Below are 16,205 nucleotides of genomic sequence, written 5' to 3'. Positions count from 1 at the left end.
CTGTAACCTTTCCCCATTTAAAAATTGTGTTTTAGGAAAAAAATATGAAGGTAGAAATGGTTAATCAAAATATCAGCCATGTATCATTCAAACAATATTTCAAGAACCACTGTAAGTACATCACTATAAGCAATTAGATGATAAATGTATTGCCCGTATTAATACATAATACTCCATGGAAGGGAATATAAACAAGAAAAAAACCTTAAATACATATACAGTAAACTTTACTGATTCTTGGGGTGTTTAAGAAATTAGTAGTAAATGATTTATTTTCCATTGACTGCTATTACTTTGCAGATGATATAACTGCAAATATATGCAAAAAAGAAACTTTTGATTTAATTAAGAATATTTTGAATATGCTGAAGAACAGAGGGCATATTTCTGAAGAATGGATGTCAAGTCCTTTACTTCTAATGATAAAGGTCAAAAATTGACCCCACATGGCAACTCACAATTTTTTAAATAAAAATAATTGAAGCATCTAGAATGTCAACAAAACAGTCACAGTTTTTTTCTTTCTTTCTTTCTTTTTTTATTTTTCGAGACAGGGTTTCTCTGTGTAGCTCCGGCTGTCCTGGAACTCACTGTGTAGAACAGGCAGGCTTCGAACTCAGAAATCCTCCTGCCTCTGCCTCCCAAGTGCTGGGATGAAAGATGTGCGCCACCACTGCCTGGCAATTTTATTTTTATTTTTTTTGCAATTACAGAGTGGTATTCACTTAACAGAACAATAATTGTCTTTGTATAAGCTGCATCAGAAACAACTGAAGATAAAAAAAAAGAAAACCAAAAGAAAATGATTAAATAAGTAAATAAACCAAAAACCAAACTATTATTCCCATATATAATTTATGTTGGACACCAACAAAAACTTGCTTTAAATTTCTATGCCAATTTACAACCCCCAGACTGTACCAGGCAAGGTTAGTGGCTATTGAAAATACCACCAGGACAGGACTATCTAAAGACACATTCAGCAGTGTGGTAACTATTCAAAAAAAAAAAAAAGACACTGTACAGTTAAAAACAAATCTTACACTGCCTTACATTTCTTTCTCTATAAGGGGGTTAAATGCTTTATAGACAAGAGAAAAAATGTGTTAGAATCAACTTATTCATCATCATCTTCTTCTTCTTCTTCTTCCTCCTCCTCTTTACCTTCCTCTTCCTCTTTTTCTTGCTCTTTTCAGCCTTGACCATTGTCCTTTTCACTGCATCAGGGCTTCCTTTAGCTCTGTAGGCAACAATATCCTTTTCATTCTCCTTCAGCTTGGCAACTGCCTTCTCATAGGGCTGCTTGTCATCTGCTACAGTGTTCTTCCACATCTCTCCTAGTTTCTTTGCAACAGCACCAATGGATAAGCCAGGATGTTTGCCTTTGATTTTGGAGCAGTACTCAGAACAAGAAGAAGGCCAAAGGAGGCCTCTTGGGTGCATTGGGGCCCTTGAACTTCTTTTTGGTCTCCCCTTTGAGGGAGATGCAGGTTTCATTTCTCTTTCATAACAAACCTTGTCATCCTTTGCAGTATCTTCAAATTTCTCCTTTTCTTTAACAGACATGGCCTTCAGGCTCTCTGAGCACTTCCTGAAGAACTCTGAGAAGTTTATAGAAGCATCTGGGTGCTCCTTCCAGCATGTTTGCACAAGGAATGCATATGAGGACATTTTGCTTCTTGGCTTCTAAGGATCTCCTTTGCCCATGTTTTTAGTTGATTTTCCTCCGTGAGGTACAGAGTCGTCTCAAAGTACCTGTCTGGCTCTCCCTTGACCTGGCTCTGTCTCTATGGAGCTCTAAGTACTGCAATGGCTGTGAGAGCCAGAGCCATATGCCCAACTCACACTTTTATAACTATTCAAACATCCTTTAAATATTTCTATCAATTCATCCTCATTGTTATACACATGAGTGTCTAAAAATGAGATCTGATCAAATATGATCTATTAAAACAGAAGTGATAATTGTCATTCTCTTAAAAGAATATAAATGTTCCAATGAATAGTACCATGTGATTTTAAAAACAGGAGAAAAAGATAAAATCCATGTTAGAAGGCAGAGTGTGTTGTGAAACTAAAATCATAATTTAAAACTTTATCTAAAACATGGATAGTCTCAAGGTCCACACATTCAGGTAAGGGTTCTATGATGTCACAACATTTGAAAGTAAAACTTGCCCTTCAAAGTCTCAGGGTCTGAAGCCTGTAGAACTTCTATACCCACCCTGCTAGGTCTGATTGACATACTGTCAGTCAAGACTCTCCTAGATAAAGCATGCAGCTTTTACTTGAGAGTTTCCTCATTCTGCTCCCAGAACCGAAGTCCTGTAACACTGTTTAAAAATCTAGAACAAAGAGCTAAAATGATGCTGACACATGCCTCACATGATTCCCTGAGCATCATCAGGAATTCAGCAAGTGTCATAGTCCTGTTCATTTTGTGAAAACATCATCTCACTTTTGAGTAGCACCTAAGACACAGGCTCTGGCATTAATAGGCAGAAGAAAAAACTTTCATGGACTTTGACTGCTCTTGACAAGACACTTAACCATTGATTTGATATGGTTATACATTACAGGTTTGTTTAGGCTTCCTACTTTGCCATTCTATCTTAAGGTGGGATTTTGTGTGTGTGTGTGTGTGTGTGTGTGTGTGTGTGCGCGCGCGCGCGCGCGTGCATTTGCGTATGACTATTGTACATACCTTGGAGACCATTTTAATTTTCTATCCATAAACTTGTTTTATAATGTTTAATTAATAAATGCATTACAGTGTAGATATGTAAGGAATAATCACAAGATTAGTGAGCATTTAACATGCATTATTCTGTGCTTATGTAAATAACGAATTGAAGATGTTCATGCCTCTGCATGAACTGATGGCATTCTGTGTCAGATGTAATGTACATTCCTATGATATTTGCAGATGGCATAAAGTCCAAAGCTGCTTTCCAAGATTTGTACAGATGACATTATATAACCAATTTGATACAAAATGAAAATATTTCTTCTTTTCAATTTAAGTAAAAATTGTATCCAACTATGACTTTAATTATATTTTTAGAGATAAGAATAAATATTTTATTATTCATTTAAGTGTTAAACAAGATTGTTTGCCTTAGTAATTATTGTTGTTTCCACTAAGTTACTATAAAAAATATGTTATCTGTTGGGCTCTGGCTTTCCTATACTTCACAGATGCTTTTGGAATTTGTCTGTTGTTTTTTGTTTGTTCTCCTTCCTTCATGGTAATCATCTCTTCGTCTTTGCAGAAATTTAACTTTTACCAAAACATATGTCTTTTAGGGACTCAGAGTTTTTAATGATATCAGAACTAAGTGATATCTTTCTCCATTATTTCATTGCTATATTAACATTTTTATTGTTTTGAGATATGTTAAATGTGAGATCTTAATTCTGAATTTTTCCAGAGATTTTTAAATGATATCCCTTCCAACCACATTCTATGGAAGGGATTTTTCTCCTTTATGATGTAAGATGCACATTTGATACAATGAATTTTCACATGAACTTCAGTTCATAAAATGAGAGAGGAAAAAAAAACTAAATCAAGTCCAGTACATGAGTAGAGAGTAAAAATATGGAGCAGGAGCCAGACTAGGAGACCTATGTGGGTTATAAGAGGCAGCAATTCAAAACTTTGCTTAAAAGATGAACAGTCTCCAGGTCCTCGCAAACCTATAAATAATCAAATATCGCTTTATAATAGTCATACTTAGAAACATTTTACAACTCTATGAAGTTGCACTACTTTTCTCAAAACAGTAAGCACACTAGTTCCAATCTAGAAATTCCCTTATTTGTCCAGGTCTTATTTGAGTGGTTTGATTTCTTCTTACTGACTCTAAAGTTTATGTTTTGTTTTAATTTTTTTAAATATTTTTAGAGATTTATTTTGTTTATTTTATGTGAATACACACACCAGAAGAGGGTGTCGGATCCCATTACAGATGGTTGTGAGCCACCATGTGGTTGCTAGGAATTGAACTCAGGACCTCTGGAAGAGCAGTCAGTGCTCTTAACCACTGAGCCATCTCTCCAGCCCTTGTTTTAATTTTTTCTTGTTTGTTTCTGGGGTTTTCTTTCTGTCTGGTCCCTCTGGTTCTTTTCTTCTGGACATGCTGGCAACAATGGTGATAATTATGCTGAACCTCAGAGGTTTAAAACAGGATGCAACTAAGGAAATGGGGGAAACCTCCCTGTTGGTTTGTGGGGCCAGAAAACAGCCATAAATGGGAGTTGGATACTTAAATTTGGCCTTTTCATAGGTCAGAAAGAAGAGATTCAGATAGAAACTTGTCCGCACCCTCTATCTGAGACACAAGTCAGTTTTTTTTTTTTCCATTCCTGATCATTATGCACAAACTCTATATACCCAATACCAGGAAAACACAGGAGGGATCTGGAAATGGAAGGTGAGTCAAACCAATCATTTATTTAATTTTGCTGTAGCTCTCAGGAATGGGATGGAAAAATATATAAAACAATATTTTTAAACTGAAAGGTTAATTCTCTCTTGTCATACACATTTTCATTTTAAAAACTTTGAAAACTGGATTTGAAACCTAACATTATTCGATCTTTGATTTTGAATTTACATGCACAAACTTGAGCAAGGGCTGGATATATTCTCTTTATACTTGTTTCTTCTCTTTAATTGAAAAACCGATGATAATACTTATTTGGAGGCTTATTGTAAGAACCAATCAGGTATGGACATGAAAAGTATAATATATATGTGAAGATTATATATATATATATAATATAATATATGTATGCACATAATACATATATATTATGTATATACATTATGTGTGTGTGTGTGTGTGCATTATAGTATCCACAGATCCTTCTCATACAGTTTTATTAGGAGGCTATGAAAATATACATCACTGCTAATGCTATTTACATTCAGAACCTTGTATCTTCATTTAATATCTGTAGATAAACTTTTCAGCACTTTCCAGATTGACTTTTCTGCATTTCAGTGTTTGTGGGTGTTAAAATAGAGAATTATGTGTACAAATCTACCTAGTACTGAAAGCCCAAACATATCAATAACTTCGAAGCTGTTTAAATTTGACAATTAAAAATAAGGGCATCTAATAACCAAGTCAGGAAGTTAAAAACATAGCAATATCTAAGTAAATTTAGCTTGTTAGCATATATCTGAGCCAGTGTAGAAAGTGAGGAGCATAGAACAATTTAAACATCTGAGATGGTTAGCTACCTGCCTTAAGACCTAACATCAGATTCCAACCTCACGACCTTCCATTCCTTTTCACACTTTTTTTATGATACCAATTAGATACATCTTGCATATTTAATTCCTCCTTTCACAGGAACCATAGCATATTTTTATTTCTAAATTAAGTTTCCCTAAACACCATAATTATCTTATATATCAATAAGGCAACCACTCCCCTTCCCCATAGTCCTTTCAAGGCAAATCAACTGGATTACCTTAGTTAGTCTTAACTGTCTCCCTCATTATAATTTTGTTCTACCTTCTGTGCTTCTGCCTGACAAATACTGACTTAAGCATCTTCTGTGAGTCAGTGCAACAGCAGTACAGTCCTCATATGATTCTTTCCCTCCCACTCTCTGTTCCTTCTTCTCCATTTTCTTCTCTCAATTCTACCTTATGATTTAAGAATTGATCTTTTATCATAATTCATTTTTCTTCCATATTCCTATAAATATTTAATATTTAGGAGTGTATCAAGTACTTAAAACTGTAGAAATGTGCTGTAATCCATATATAAAAACTATACTGTTGACTACTGTTATTAATTTATTACACTTATAATAAATTTTATTTTTATACAATATATAATTATGTAATATTATATATGCCATATATTACATATAATGTATCATATATTAAATATTTATATTAAATGCTTTATTATTATATTAAATATATGTGGATCTCACATTGGCAAGGAGAAAATCTCTCCCACAAAATGTGGGTGTATGCATTTTACTTAAAATCTCTGAAAAAATACATTAATTATGATCCCAGATTCTAACATATTTCAAAACAATTAGGAGAATATTTTACTAAAAATCAAATATTATATAATATATCATTATATATTATATAATTATAAGTAACATTTTATATTTATAATATACATATATTATGCAGAATATATAATATGTATAATATATCATGTATTACATAAATTATATATTTATATAATTATAAAATATATATGTATATTTTATAATTATATAATATATAGGATTATATATTACATATGTATTATATATATTATACAATACTAAAATCACAGTTATTATAAATTATAATTATGTAATTTGAAATTATTGGAAACAGCCCATGCTTATATCAGAAACTCAATAGCATTTATAAACAGAAATAATAGCCTGTACTTATTTGGAGAGAAATGGTGGGAAAATAATGTAATAATCACTGTGAAACACAGTGAAAGAATCTTGGCTTTTACAGCTTAGAAAAATAGTATGAAATTTTCAGAAACCCAGAAATGATATTGTGAATGCAGACTTCTTCACAAAGCACTCATCCACACTGGACAAAGGTAATACTCTACAGTTCGCATTTTAGAGATTCTAATCATACAGAAGTTATGTGAATGCTGAGTACAATCCAGGACCGAATCTGCAACCCAAGAGAAAACTTCATTTGTCCCCAAGGCAAAATTTGGGTCATGAATACAAAGAAAAATAAAGGTTTTTCTTCATGCCAAATAAATCTCTATTCTTAAAATAATCTTCTACTCTACAGGAAATGCTGCTGCCTGTCGATCTCCTTGGGAATATAATACAAGAAATTAATATGTTTCTGAAACACTATTTCTAAAACACAGTCCCTGAGTGAGAAGTGGAAAAAGAGTGGAATTATATGGACCAAATTTGAAGTGAGGACTTGAATTAGTGTGGTGAAAGTGAACAAACTCTATAAGGTAGAAGTCTCAATAATCAACTTAAATTTCCATAGATGGTCATAGGCATCTGGAAATTTCTGGAGCAATTTCACTATGTAAGTTATTAATATTGTTGCTATCGCTTACATTCCAACTTACATCATATACAAATGGTACAGCTGTTTGTCTTTAATTACAAAATAAATGAATTTCAATTTTCAATGGTTGTAAAAGCAATACAGAGTTTATATCCAAGTACTTTGATTTGTTTTAACTAATGGAATCCCTAAAAGTTATGAAGTAATACACTCAAAGCCCACTGATTCTTACCAAGTAAAATAAATATATTTATTGGTTAATGAAAGGAATTTTATAATTAGAGGTAGAAGGATACATACATAATATTTTTTATTATACCTCAGGCATGGAATGAAAAAGTAAAAGTTTTTTTCTGGAAACAGATGAGATAAAATATCAAAGGAACTCATTAAGATTAAAGACAAGAGCCGGGCGGTGATGGCACATGCCTGTAATCCCAGCACTCTGGGAGGCAGAGGCAGGCAGATTTCTGAGTTCGAGGCCAGCCTGGTCTACAGAGTGAGTTCCAGGACAGCCGGGACTATACAGAGAAACCCTGTCTCGAAAAAAACAAATCAAAAAAAAAAAAAAAAAAGGTAGTGAATATGCCTACTACCCTGTAGGGAAATGTTACTATGTATAGGGATATTTTTTTAGACCTGATTATGCAATAGAGAGGCCAGGCAGGCTTCAAGCTTGCAATTCTTCTGCTTCTGCCTCCAAAAGGATGAGATTACAGGGGTATGCTATCACACTTGATTTATAGGTAGAGATAGAGGTCTGGCTGTAGAAATACTCTCTCCCTATCATTCATCACTGTCATTCATTCTACCACCAGAGCAATAGCACAGACTTAGAAAATAGGCCCGGCTAAAGAAAGCCTTTAAGATTTTCATTGTCTCATTGTATAATAGGGTGGGACAAAAAGGTGTCAGAATAATAGTCAATGAATCTGAAACTGATTTATCAGTCATATCAGTTTTACTACATCCTAATAGATATCTGTTAATTTCTATAATACAGTGTATGTAGGTACAAAATAAAGCAAACACACTATTTTTAACTTCTACCATGTAAATAAAGAATCCATAGTTAATTGACATAGAACTGAAACTGGGGTAGGTTTACAAGTTACATTATATTGCTTAATATACTTACCTATATAAGTGCTTCTATGCTTGTTTTAAAGAAGAATATTGAAGCATGAAACTGACACTCAAAATCACAGTTAGTAAGCAGAAAGCCTGGGATTTGAACAAAGGGCAAACTTATACAAATATTGGGATTTAAACAAAAATAAATTTAAGCATGTGTATATTGTGTGTATATATATTTGTATATGAATGTGGGTATTTGCAGGTGAAAGCTTATGAGAGGAGAAGAATAAAGGATTTCAGGAATCATTTCTTTTCTTCAAATTTGTTTTAAAGCAAGGTATCTTATTTTCCTGTTTCTGTGATGAACATATGAACTTCTGGCAAATCCTCCTGTCTCCCATCTTATTGGAAGAGAATTGAAATTACAGATGTGGCCCACTATCCTCACTTGTGACCTTATTGCTTTTTTAATTATGTAGGCTTCAATGATGAGCCTTGGGTTATATGGCTTGGGATGCAAGCCTTTTATCAACTGAGTTGTTTCCCAGTCCAACAAAAACAAATTTAAGACAAGAATTAGAATAATTGGCCATTGAGGTTACTTTTCATAAGTGATAATATAAAGGAATTTCAATGGGGCAGCTGAGGTAATAGACATAGTAGAACTAGTGAGTCATATTTCAGAATAAGGAAGGCTGAAGGGAAATGTGTACATTTGTGTGTGCTAATAACACTGAGCAATTACAAGTAGATACAGAATTGTACAAGGATTTAAACATTTGAAACTCTGGTGTTTCTCTAAGATGAAAAGTCTTTTATAGAGATATTTTTAAACAGCATGTTCACAATCTACAAATATCTTAGGCCTGAAATTTTAAGAAGGTTCTTAAACGTTCTGCTTTGTTTTATGATGCTTTTTATCTCACCATAGGATGGGCCGGAGAACTTGGAAAGAACAAAAGAAGTCCTGGCATGACATCTTCTTATCACCCAGGTTTTATAAAATGTTTCAGGTCTCATGAGATTCTTGGTCTTATTCTTATTGTGAGAAAGATGGATGTGTCGCCCTAAAACACAGACACAGACCCACTGCACTCTGCCTTTGCTACATTGTTCAAGTGGTTTGGAGGAACTCTGTCTTCCCCAAATTTGTGTTAATCTATTCTATGCTGTCGCTACTAAATGCCCACATCATGTTGAGCCAATGGTATTACTGAGGATGCATTTTAAAAAAAAATATAACAAAATCCAGAAAATAGCTAACCTGAATTAACCAGCCATTAATTAAGCAACATTCCCCAGGTATACTGCTGTTCTTTCAATACTACAACCATGCCAAGGCAATATTATACAGAGAGAAAACGGGCATCTTATCTCTGTATTACTTCTAATTTTCCATTGTTTCCTCTTAGCTGAGTGGTGACCATCTCGGAAATTAGGTATTTACAGGTTAAAGCTAGAATTTTACTTGTTAATAGTAATATGTGGATCAACAATCAGAGCTCAGTAGATGACTTCATCTTATTGGGATTTTCTGACCGGCCTTGGCTGGAGACACCTCTCTTTGTAATTTTTCTGGTGGCCTACATCTTTGCCTTATTTGGTAATATCTCCATTATCCTGGTTTCTCGCCTAGACCCCCAGCTTGACAGCCCCATGTACTTTTTTGTCTCTAACCTTTCTCTTCTGGACCTCTGCTATACTACAAGCACTGTCCCTCAGATGTTGGTCAATCTTAGAGGGCCTGAAAAGACCATTAGCTATGGTGGCTGTGTGGCCCAGCTTTATATTTTCTTGGCCTTGGGCTCAACTGAATGCATCCTTCTGGCCATCATGGCCTTTGACCGCTTTGCTGCCATTTGCAAGCCCCTTCACTATCCTATCATCATGAACCAGAAACGGTGCATCCATATGGCCACAGGGACCTGGATTAGTGGATTTGCAAACTCTCTTGTGCAGTCCACCCTCACTGTGGTAGCCCCAAGGTGTGGACAGAGAGTAATAGACCATTTCTTCTGTGAAGTTCCAGCCCTTTTGAAGCTAGCTTGCATTGACACAACTGTGAATGAAGCTGAGCTTAACGTTCTTGGAGCTTTACTGCTCTTGGTGCCTCTCAGCCTCATCCTGGGCACCTATGTGTTCATTGCTCAGGCAGTGCTGAAACTCCGTTCTGCTGAGAGTCGCTGGAAGGCCTTTAATACCTGTGCTTCACATTTGGTAGTGGTCTTCCTCTTCTACTTTACAGCTATCAGTATGTATGTTCAGCCTCCCTCAAGCTATTCTCATGACAGGGGCAAGATCATGGCTCTGTTCTACGGCATTGTCACACCTACCCTCAACCCATTCATCTATACTTTGAGGAACAAGGACGTGAAGGCCGCCCTGAGGAGGGCACTAACAAAGGAGTTTTGGGTCAAGACAAGGCAATAGCTAAAGAAAGGCCAAAGCAGCAAAAATAAACAGATTTGCTTCTCAAAGAAAATTCTGGACTTGGAATTCATGCGGGAACCATCTAACAAATGCCACAGAGATCTTAAGAGTGACTGGGCCAAGAAGGAAACAGTCAACTATTGGTGAAACATATACTGCACTATAAAAGTGCAATAGATCTCTCATTGTGGCAATAACCTTAAGGGATGCTTGAACTGCAGGCAGGACTGAGCACTGTGACTGAAGAGTTCATACAACACCAGATGGCCATAACATTTGTTATTCTGAGTCACAGTAAAGACACTCATTTGAAAGCACATAAGAAAAATCTGTAAGAAAATTTGTACATCAAAATTTTAAATATAAAATATTTTGAAATAAAGCTTGTCTAATAATTCATAACACACCCAATACAATTTGGGATTGTTACTCAATAAACAGGATGTGGTTTAAAAATGTCTAATCTGGAAGAAAAGGCAGAACAGTATGATGATTTGCACAAGAAACACTAATTAGAATAACAAATGTTGAAAATGTTCTAACTGAAGAAAGTTAAGCCACATGAAATTTATACACATAAAAAAGCTATCTCATTCAAGGCATGTTCATTTTATTTCAATGTATGATTGTGAGAACAATATTAAATTACAACCTTTGGTGAATATATTAAATATTTTATTACTTTTTGCTTTTGACTGATTAACAATACATATTGGGTAAAGCTGTAAGGGAGAACTGAGTTCATCAAATGCCAGCATTATTGCCTTAATAGGAGTAAAACTCATATTGAATCATAACATGATTTCTTCAACAAGTATAAGTTGTGTGTATAAGATAATTTTTTTGTTATTCTTTTCACCAAATGTGTGCAGCAACACTTTCCTTAATTCAATGTGCATGAGGGGGAGAGAAAAGGGGACTGAGAAATGGGGTGAAAGCATACAGGTAATATTTGAAAGTGCTTTGAATTTTTCTAAAAGGACATTGAATTTAATACTTAAAATTGAAGTTGTAAAAGAAATCATAGATGTGTTGTTAATACTGAGATTAAGAAAAAAAAACAAGTTCCATAATTTGGAGCCAATCTTGAAGCAAACTTTAATTAAATACTGACCATGATAGACTCTGGTCAGATCTGCTCCCTGGAATCCAAGCACGGAGCAATGAACACAAGTCACAGGAGCTTTTTTTTTTTTTAAATAAGTCTTGTGTGTGTGTGTGTGTGTGTGTGTGTGTGTGTGTGTGTAAAACCTGAGTACACTGTAGCTGCCTTCAGACATACCAGAAGAGGGCATCTGGCATCTGATCCCATTACAGATGGTTGTGAGCCACCATGTAGTTGCCGGGAATTGAACTAGAACTCAGGACCTTCGGAAGAGCAGTCAGTGCTCTTAACCACTGAGCCATCTCTCCAGCCCCATCAAAGGGGCTTTTAAAGACAAAACCATACAGTCACCGTACTTCCCATATGACTTTGCTATTTTCCAAGAACTACAATACCCAGCATTCTAAGACGTTACCTGGTCCTTGGGCACGTGGGACTTACAAGTTGAATATGGCTCTTACTGTGTCTAAGTGAAAAATGAGTTATTTCTCATTTCATTAATCTACACAAATTTCTCTGTGATAATTTATAAAATCATGAACATATATGCTCATTATGAATAATGTGACATTTTCATACTGTGAGTATACATCCATAGGTTTTCTTTACACAAATCATATACTATAAAGTATAAGGTGTGAATGTCTAAACATTCACCTAATAAATATTACTTCTTTGTTTTCTGTCACTATTTCTTTTTTTAAAAATGTAACTGTCACTTTTTTAATATATGAGTATACTCTAGCTGCTTTCTGACAGACCAGAAGAGGACATCAAATCCTATTACAGATGGTTGTGAGACACCACATGGTTGCTGGGAATTGAACTCAGGACCTCTGAAAGAACAGTCAGTTCTCTTAACCACTGAACCATCTCTCCAGTCCCCTGTCACTACTTCTAAATTTAAGATTAAGGTCTTGACAAAATTTTTAAAAATGTTCTGAAAAATCCTTTTTTTTTTTTTTTTTGGTTTTACTGTTTTTTGTTTATTTGCTTTTGTTATTGTTTTAAGTTGTGCAGCAAATATTCTAGGGTATAGAATCTGAAATTTAAATTAAATGGGTTTGTGATTAGCAACATTAATGGTCTATGTTTCCAAAATTATGGAAATTTGGAAATTAAGACCATGAAGATGTCATCTAATACAGAATATGTACAAAAATCATATCCATTAAAGTACTCCAGTAAATTGAGATGCTACAATCCATGAGACTTTTCTTTTTGTGTATGAATTCTATTTGTTTACCAGACAACTTATTTAAAAAGACATTACAGTTGCTTCTTTCAGCAACACTGATTAACCCAAACTTTCTCTAGATGGGCAGATTAGTCCTATTTGAATCTTTTACTTACTCTGTCATTTGTTAACTCACAGAGCACACACATAGCCTTCTGCTTCTCAGTATCATGCTGTAGACATTAGTGCTCAGTAAATAAAACAAGGATGATTGAGCTACACTACAAGGGCTGCGGCAATATTTCCATTTCTCTCTAAAACAAACCACAAAATGCTGCATTTCCTATCACTGACACCAAGGTAGCTTCTCCTTTTCCTGTGTTTCCAATTGATGAGGAAAAGGAATTTGGAGCATTAGAAAAGGCTTTTGTAAAACCTTGATGACCCATTGTTATACAAGAGGAGAGTCCATTTCCTTAGCTAAGTATAATCTGAAAAGGAATCCCAAGTTTACAAAGTTTTTTATCTCAGTATTTCTCACAAACTATTGCCTTTTATTAGGTGCGATTCACAAGAATATGTCATAAAAATATAAGCTAACTTGTATTAACAAACGTGCATAGTATTACTGTCCATTGTTCAAGCAATGTTAATTCTCAGAGACCATGTGATGTTGAGAGTAGATGAAAAAACTACACCTTAGTTTCTTAGGTTTTCCTTAAAGTCTAGATAAAACTCAAGCATTAAATATTAAAACTTTTGTTTTGTATTGAAATACACATAATCATTTACTTATGACAGTAGTATGAATTTCTAAACGAAATCACCAAAGAAATGTTTTGCTGTTTGTGAGATATTCTTATAATTCTCCAAGCCCACTGAGTTAGGATGACGCATCAAAAAGTACCTTGGTGGGTCTGTGCCACGTTATGCTGCATGGACTACACCATGTAACAGATCTAACAGGAGAGGTTTACTGAGGAAGGGGAAACAGAAGCTGGAGTGGGGACATAAAAGAGAAGTGAACACTGGCAAGCAGAGAAAAAGGGAGACAGAGAAAATGAGAGAGGCGTGACATCTAGAGGGACCTTGTAAAGATGTGTCTATTACATAGGAAAAGATGGAGCTCACAATGACAGTGAAAATGAGCCACATCTTACAACAACAGGTATGTAAGCTACTGGTGCTAAGTCACTGAAAGGTAGGCTGATGGAGTGCCTGATTTACAACATTCCTCCCTTTTCTTTGCTAAAAAAAGGTGAGAAAATAGAAAGGGAGGTAGGAATGAGGCTGCTGTGCTCTTTCCAATGCTTCCTGTTGTCTGAGGTTGAAAGCATCTTTGGAGATGCAAGTCCTAGGAGTGCTGGCTAATTCCCTGATTGTCTAGGCTCTGTGTGATGATCTGGAGCTTAAAAAAGTACAGGCCTGGTCAAAGCAATCTGTGAGACTGGACCATCTATCTGGGTTTAGCACTTTAAAGCTGCCTGGAATGCAGGTTTGGAGGAAACATCTGGACCTGGCAGGATGCTGGAACAGATTAGGGGCAAAAGATAAAGTTAAGGAGTTTACATATTTTTTTTTTCCTCAGGTCCATGGTCCTGGTAGTTGGTGGAGGGGAGTCCTAAGACCAGAAAAAGGGGAAAGGATCCTATCCGTAAGAATAAACAGATGGCAGAAACAGACTGTTGATTGACAGAAATACTTATCTGGAGTCCATTTGACTCATGAGAGGTGGATTCAAGAAAATTCCCTTACTATTACAAGAATTTTTTATGCTTATAAAAAGATCAGTTTTAGAAATAAAGATCAGTTTTATGTTTATAAAGAGATCAGTGGTGATAGCATCACCACTGTTTGTAATATGTACAGAAATTCATACTGTAGAGATGTTGTAGACATGCTACCAAGAGCATTGTTTGTAATTTATACTGAAATCCGCATTGTAGAAAAGATAGTAAAATTACATTTTTTGTGTCATGGTAGAATCTTGTGTTAAAAAGCATGAACTCTCTTTAAGGGGAGCTTAGGATGGACAAAACGTCCCATGAAGCAAAAGGGCAAAAGCTTGTGATCTTGATTTTCAGTATGACTACAAACTGTGAAAGAGGGGCTTTTCCCTTCTATCTAGAAGACTGGAGGTATATACAGAAAGGTATCTCTAGAAAGAGAGTTTTTAGCACAAGGAGAAGCACTTCTAAATCTATACTTAGAAGACAACCAAATAAATAAATAAATAAATAAATAAATAAATAAATAAATAAATAAACAAATACAATCTTAAGCTTGTAACAATGATAGTAGTTGTGGTAGTGGTAGTAGTAGTAGTAGTAGCAGTAGTAGTAGTAGTAGTAGTTTACCAGAGCTAGATTAATAGCTTATCAGAACTCCACTGAATAATGTTAAAAGTCTGAACTTTTGTAGTCTTAATAAAACAGTTTATTAGCGAGAAAAATAAATCTGAAGCATTTTGCATTCTTTTTATATACCATAAATCACTTTCTTATCACTTCAGCTTTCCTGTCCTCTAACTTTCAAAATTTGCATTTACATACATTAAAACACCCTCTTAGACCCTAAAACATTTTCTTAGGTTCCCACAATGTAAGCCCTTGTATTTTCAGATCTAAAATAACCCTTATACATTTTTTATCATGATATTTACCACAGGGCACAGGTGGTTAAATACTGAGAGCAATCATTGTAAAAAGAGTTCCTTTAAATAAAGGAATAGTGAAGCATTACATTGAAATCTGTTTTGTGAGGTTATCTCTTTTCTCAGTCTGGTAACAAGGTATATTGTATATAGGCCTAGTAGTAACTCTAGGAGAATATGGCCTGTGGCCTGATTGTATACATGAAGAGGCAGGTCCTGAATCTACTAAAAATGGTCAGAGGGCAGGCATCCAGAAAACAGTCAGAGGACTACCCTCCACCGGGGTTGGGAGCCACTTTAATGAATAAGTATTTGGTGGAGAGATGGAAAAGAAAGAGAAGCAGAGCAGTTTTTATACCATGAAGTGAAACAGAACTGTAGACTTGAAGGTCTCGAGGAACATCTTGATGTGAGAGGCTTATGTTGCTACCAGAGGTTATTGTGATTTCTGGGCCCATGCTGCCACCAAGGGCCGTGCCTGGGTCTATGGTTCCATTTCACCAGGGATCTGTGTGATGTCTTTGGCCCATGTTGCCACTAAAGACCATGCAGACATTCTGATATGCTGTCTGAAGCCACATTGATGTCTATAGGTTATCTGAGCAGATCTCATCCCTCACTGGCTGTGACAGTATAGATAGCTGTCCACAGCCCCCATCCTGGGAAGCACTGAAGATCTGTCCGGTGTAGCAAGGGTGTGGGAGAGCTGTCCTTATCCCTCAATGGCTATGGT

General features: G+C 35.3%; 1 protein-coding gene and 1 pseudogene across 1 annotated transcript; one reads left to right on the top strand and one right to left on the bottom strand.

Annotated features, from left to right (window-relative positions):
- Positions 1–1,117: 1,117 nt before the first annotated feature.
- LOC127670186 (high mobility group protein B1-like) lies at positions 1,118–1,707 on the bottom strand (annotated as a pseudogene).
- A 7,882-nt stretch (positions 1,708–9,589) lies between these two features.
- LOC127669718 (olfactory receptor 2B6-like) lies at positions 9,590–10,537 on the top strand. Its single transcript, XM_052163903.1, has one exon. The coding sequence runs from the start codon at positions 9,590–9,592 to the stop codon at positions 10,535–10,537; it is 948 nt and encodes a 315-aa protein (XP_052019863.1).
- Positions 10,538–16,205: the final 5,668 nt, after the last annotated feature.

The sequence above is a fragment of the Apodemus sylvaticus genome, chromosome 19, assembly GCF_947179515.1.
Source record: "Apodemus sylvaticus chromosome 19, mApoSyl1.1, whole genome shotgun sequence".
Lineage (NCBI taxonomy): Eukaryota > Metazoa > Chordata > Mammalia > Rodentia > Muridae > Apodemus > Apodemus sylvaticus.
The sequence above is the reverse complement of the archived record's forward strand: the minus strand, read 5'-3'. Positions and strand labels throughout refer to the sequence as shown.

Coding starts and splice junctions, on each gene's coding strand:
- LOC127669718 (XM_052163903.1), top strand. CDS start 9,590: ATGTGGATCAACAATCAGAGCTCAGTAGATGACTTCATCTTATTGGGA.